Source organism: Oncorhynchus clarkii, chromosome 5, assembly GCF_045791955.1.
Source record: "Oncorhynchus clarkii lewisi isolate Uvic-CL-2024 chromosome 5, UVic_Ocla_1.0, whole genome shotgun sequence".
Lineage (NCBI taxonomy): Eukaryota > Metazoa > Chordata > Actinopteri > Salmoniformes > Salmonidae > Oncorhynchus > Oncorhynchus clarkii.
The window spans coordinates 60080541-60086540 of record NC_092151.1 but is presented as its reverse complement, the minus strand read 5'-3'; the positions used below and the strand labels follow the sequence as shown (position 1 = coordinate 60086540).

The 6000-nt window shown below is 42.2% G+C and overlaps 1 protein-coding gene across 1 annotated transcript; it reads right to left on the bottom strand.

Moving 5' to 3' along the window:
• Positions 1 to 1611: 1611 nt before the first annotated feature.
• LOC139409132 (ras-related protein Rab-11B-like) lies at positions 1612 to 4719 on the bottom strand. The gene is made up of 5 exons (XM_071153874.1): positions 4504 to 4719; positions 2976 to 3171; positions 2608 to 2801; positions 2418 to 2498; positions 1612 to 2285 (listed from the first exon to the last, which is right to left on the bottom strand). The coding sequence occupies exons 1-5, from the start codon at positions 4541 to 4543 to the stop codon at positions 2143 to 2145; spliced, it is 654 nt and encodes a 217-aa protein (XP_071009975.1). The 5' UTR covers positions 4544 to 4719; the 3' UTR covers positions 1612 to 2142.
• Positions 4720 to 6000: the final 1281 nt, after the last annotated feature.

The window sequence follows — 6000 nt, the reverse complement described above, 5'->3', positions numbered from 1 at the left end:
TCAATGACTCCTTTTGTCTTCTTAATGATGTGGACACTTGCATGTACTACACAGGCCTCTTATTTGATGTTATTTCCGACTTTACGGGTATCTGCATCAGTTAACACATTCAGTCCAAAATGGAATTGTTTGCAAAATGTTGGTTGAACTGTCATCTTCCTTGATCACATTCATGCAAATATTGTGTGGACTATCCTAGGTCACAATACTCTTGATAGGGGTTTTGCACTTTTTGTTCACATGGAAAATGTAGAATTTGTTTGGGATCCAGTGCTCTGGTTTCCAGTCACTCTCAGTTCAACAAGAGGGTCAACATATCAACAAAATGTCCCATGTCATGTGTTAAAGTTTGTTCACTTACTAGTTACAGTCTAAACTTACACTGAACAGAAATATAAACATGTAAAGTGTTGGTTTCATGAACTGAAATACAAAATCCCTGAAATGTTCCAAATGCACAAAAAGCATTTCTCCTTTGCCAAGATAATTGATCCACCTGACAGGTGCTGATTAAACAGCATCATTACGCAGGTGCAACTTGTGCTGGGAATAATAAACGGCCACTCTAAAATGTGCAGTTTTGTCACACAACACAGATGTCTCAAGTTTTGAAGGGGCATGCAATTGGCATGCGGACTGCAGGAATGTCCACCAGAGCTGTTGTCAGAATTTAATGTTAATTTCTCTACCATAAGCCGCCTCCAACGTCATTTTAGAGAATTTGGCAGTATGTCCAACCGGCCTTACAATCGTAGACCACGTTCAGCTACGTCAGCCAAGGACAACCACATCCGGCTTCTTCACCTGCGGGATCATCTGAGACCAGCCACCCAGACAGCTAATGAAACAGGAGTATTTCTGTCTGTAATAAGGCACTTTTGTGGGGGAAAACCAATTCTGATTGGCTTGGCTTGGGCCTATGCCCTCCCAGGCCCATCCATGGCTGCTCTCATGCCCAGTCATGTGAAAACCATAGATTAGGGCCTAATGAATTTATTTCAATTGACTGATTTCCTTATATGATATGTAACATAGTGAAATTGTTGCACGTTGCATTTATATTTTTGTTCAGTATATTAAACTAATCTCCATCTAAGGCTCTTTTCTAATCCATCCTCCTAAAATAGACCGCCAACGATGAGAGGGTCATGTCATTCAATAATTCAATTCTGTTTTCCACTACTGGCGTACACAGAGGTCAACAACTGATGAAATGTTGAATTGAATCCCTGTGAACAGTTAGTTCCTGGATCTCACTCCCATGCAATGCCTGGCAGATAGGCCTATAAGGGGCTTAGAATAGACACGGGTCTAAAATGTTTCATATGCTGCTGTAGCATCATGCTTGACACCACTGGGATAGCTCTAATGGGGTGTGGAGCTGTCCTAGATCAGAGGAACAGGACTGGGCCTGGAGGAAACAGAAACAACCTCCTGTAGACCCCTGCCTCTACAACAGCAAGCCTCCATAAGGACAGACAGACACACAGGACAAGACCGCTCACATAGTCTACCCACATACATCTGAAGTTGAGCATTTTGAATTCCAGTACTGTACAGCGCACTGATAAGGGTTGCAACATGTTACAGATAAATGAATGACTTACGTACTACTTTGTCATTGAGTTTATTGTAAAGTCTTACAGTGCTTATTGAAAAGAAAACAATGAAAAGGTGAGACAAATAAATTTGAATAAATATACAATGAAGGTCTTTTCTGGACGAAATGCATATACCAATGTAATAATACTGCCTTATTCAAGAGAAACTGTGAGTGGCTATATACACAGCACCATCTAGTGGTCATTGTTCAAATCTCAAGAGTCCAAAACACTACAGCACTTCAAATCCAGCTCATCCCATTTCACAGACAACTGTCCTGTTGCTACACTGCAGGAACCTCAATGTTGAACCCATGAATAACTGAACAAGTGACAGGAAGGCTTTTTAAAGTTTCACAATAATGGCAGAAGAGCATATGTGAGTTCATAAGTAATAAAAAGTAAGTTTTGTATACAGGGAGGGGAGAGTAGGGCGTCGCCACATATGGTAACAAAGACAGAATGGGCGGTACAGGATAAGACAGTGTGATGGTGGAAATGGAGGGGGGTTGGGGAAAGGGGGTCAGAGGAGTGCTGAGGGTCACAGGCTTTGGCAGCACGGTAGTTTGTTTTTCTGCCCATCGGTGGTGGGGGGGACACTGATGTCCACTACATTGTTGCCTGGAGACTCGTCATGTGCTGATCTGTCAGCTATCTGCTTCTGTGATACGATTCGGTGGATTTCTGTGGAGAAAATACAAATAAATCAGTTACTCATTATTAAATATGCCATTCCATTCATGTGTAAGAAATCAAACAATTTGACTTGAAACTAACTCATGTAAATAGCCTTGTGTAGTGGCCCCTGCCCATTACCTGTGAGGATGTTCTTGAACGCCTCTTCTACATTAGTGGAGTCCAAAGCTGAGGTCTCAATAAATGATAGCGTATTCTTTTCTGAGGGAGAAAAAGAGAAAAGATTGAGTTGAGACAAACAGGGGTGTCTTCTTAACCATCTTTGTCCCCAGAGTGAGCTGTCATCTACTCTAGTGTTTTTGTAGTTTACCTGCGAAGGCGCGAGCCTCGTCTGTGGGCACTGCCCTGAGGTGGCGCAGGTCACTCTTGTTGCCCACCAGCATGATGACGATGTTGTTATCAGCATGATCCCTCAGCTCCTTCAGCCAGCGCTCCACGTTTTCATAGGTTAGATGCTTGGCAATGTCGTACACTAGGAGAGCCCCCACCGCCCCCCGGTAGTACCTGATTGGAACAGAGCAGGGAGGATAGGAGGTCATAGGTTGTGATACTCGGATAGAGAAATATTTCACAGAATGGTTTCAGTACTATCAAAATATGCTAGTTCCATAAAGGGCAGGTTACAGCAAGACAAGCGTCCTTAATATTATTGAGCAGTGAGCTCTTTCCTCCACTCACGCTGAGGTGATGGCTCTGTAGCGCTCCTGTCCAGCTGTATCCCAGATCTGGGCTTTTATCATCTTGCCGTCCACCTGGATGCTGCGGGTGGCGAATTCCACACCGATGGTGCTTTTGCTCTCCAGGTTGAACTCATTCCGTGTGAAACGGGACAGTAGGTTACTCTTCCCCACACCAGAGTCTCCGATCAGCACCACTGGCAACAAAACACACATTTAATACCGAAATGACAGGCTGCTGCTGTATGTTCAGTACAGTGGAAAATGTTAGACCACATAATAGATCATATACAGTAAACCAATTACCAAAACCAAGTAGACCAAGTGGATTACTTAGGAAAATGGTCATAATCAAATGGATCTGTGCATGTCTGACTTCTTTGAATGCGTTGGAAAGACAATATGTTCATTGATTGAATACTGCTGTTTGCATGGCCTTGCCAAGATGACGAAAACAACAGAAAAGCATTCTTAACAGAAATAAAGTGGTTAAATGAGTATAAAGCGCTGCTCTGTCTCTTTAGTGGAGGAAAACGTTGTGAACTTTGTCCTTCTGAAGTCATGCTGCAGGAAGCTGAGAACCTGTTCCTACTGGGAAACCTGAGTTGACACTTTCAGAGGGCCTCTCTTCCTTTCCTGTCTTCTCCAGTGATTCGCCCACTGAATCCGTTGGAAATCCTCTGTTCTCACTCTGTCCCTTTTATATCACATTTTATATTATCATGTTTTATGTGTCATTTGGAATGTATCATTTTGAATATTGCTGTATACTACACTAGATTGATAACAGATGTGGTGTGCTTCTGTGGGATTGAAACATCTAACAGTAACTCATCAGTAGAGTAATAAATGGGTATCTGTAAGATTTTGACAAATGTGGTTTCTTGTGCCGGGGACTTCCTTCCTGCTCATTATCCCATTCTTGTCTGATACAATTAAATGGGCAGTCTGTTATCAGGGATGGTCATGTTCAGCTTCATCGCATACTGTCAGTCACATTATAATGTAAGCAAACTGTTTATGGGATGAACAAATATAACAGTATTTCTATTAGGCATATTCTGTATGGGTATTACCTATAAGTTACATATACAACGAATAAAAAATTACAATGACTTAATGAATCACCCATTTCAGGTTTGACCTTTGGTACACTTTGTGAAAAGAATCCTAGCTATGATTTGTATTTTTAGAAATCTGCATGTTGCTGGCCAGCACCTTTTGAGTATGATGATGGTGTTATAAAGGAACGAGACCTGAGAAAACCTCTGTCGTTAGACAAGTTAGAGCTGTGCATTTGTCAACACAATGCGACAAACTAAGAATTAGCAAGCCACCAGATCAGATGGAGGCTTGCTAAATCTATCTGGACATTCTAAAACAATCTGTTATAATAAAATACATTGTGGGTGCTACCTCTAACGGCACCTACGTAATTGACAAAATCAGACAAATTATATTTGTTGTAGCTACCACAAAAGGCAGCTAGCTACAGCTAGGTGGGTAGAAATGGATGACAGTTAGTTTACCTTTGAACAAGAAATCGTACTCATCATCTCTGTTACCCATGTCTTTAGAATCGTATTGACTCCAATTTAATTGCGATATATTCCTGGTCTAGCGTTTCAGCTGTTGGTTGTAGTGTTTGCTCGTCCCTTTTTTTCCCTGTATCCCAATGAGCGAGACAATGCCTTGGCTGTCAGTCTCCAACCGAACGCAGGAAGAGGGGATCTTCCTGGCTCTGCAGAAGGGGAGGAGTTCACTGGCGCCAATGTAAACTGTACTACTATGTTCATGGCATTCCATTACAGTAGTAATAGGCCTACATAGCTAGGCTATATCAGTGATAATATATACAGTTGGTGGTTAAGAATGAGGCTTCTTTTTTATTCTGATGACTCCTGCCAAATTATACTTTATCAAGGGTCTACTCAAATCCTTAAGAAGTTCTACAGCTGCACCATTGAGACCATCTTGACTGGCTGCAGCATTACTTATTATGGCAACTGCACCGGTCTCGATCGCATGGCGCTACAGAGGGTGGTGCGGACAGCCTAGTACATCACTGGGGCCGAGCTCCCTGCCATCCAGGACCTCTATATCAGGCTGTGTGAAAGATTGGCCCAGAAAATTGTTAAAGATTTCAGCCACTCAAGCCATCGACTGTTCACCGTCGCTTATGAACGGCAAGCTGTACCGGAGCATCAAGTCTGACACCAACAGCCATCTGAACAGCTTCTATCCCAAAGCCATAAGACTGCTAAATAGCTAACACAATGGCTTCAATGACTATCTGCATTGACCCTTCTATGCACACTCACTCTATGCACTCACTCACACACACACACACACTCACGTATAACTAACCTTGTGGGGACACACTATTCCCCTTAACCCTATTTTTTAAATATAATGTTTTATTTAACTAGGCAAGTCAGATAAGAACAAATTCTTATTTACAATAACGGCCTACCAAAAGGCAAAAGGATACCTGCGGGACGGGCCTTGGATTGAAAAAAAAAATAGAATAGAAATTTAGGACAAAACACACATCACAACAAGAGAGACACAACAATACATAAAGAAAGACCTAAGATAACAACATAACAAGGCAGCAACACAGCATGGTAGCAACACAACATGGTAGCAGCACAAAAACATGGTACAAACATTATTGGGCAATGTTTTGGAGGTGTTCATAACAAGGTTAAGGGTAGAGAAAGCTTGTTGGACACTAAGAAAGCTTTGTTGTAGAAGAGAATTTAACACAAAATCCATGGAGGGGCCAGCTGAGTATAAGACTGTATCATCTGCATATAAATGGATGAGAGAGCTTCCTACTGCCTGAGCTGTGTTGTTAATGTAAATTGAGAAGAGCGTGTGGCCTAGGATTGAGCAGTGGCTGAGACAGGAGATTTTCTAACTTCATACACTGCACTCTTTGAAAGAGGTAGTTCCTTAGGCGGCCCACAAGAATGGAATGGTCTGAGTGTGCGTGTGCCGAGCCTTTCGTCAAATGCAATTCT

Coding starts and splice junctions, on each gene's coding strand:
- LOC139409132 (XM_071153874.1), bottom strand. CDS start 4,543: ATGGGTAACAGAGATGATGAGTACGATTTCTTGTTCAAAG. Junction 2,802..2,975: donor TACAGAGCCATCACCTCAGC/GTGAGTGGAGGA, acceptor TGTTCCAATCAG/GTACTACCGGGGGGCGGTGG. Junction 2,499..2,607: donor CGAGGCTCGCGCCTTCGCAG/GTAAACTACAAA, acceptor TTTCTCCCTCAG/AAAAGAATACGCTATCATTT.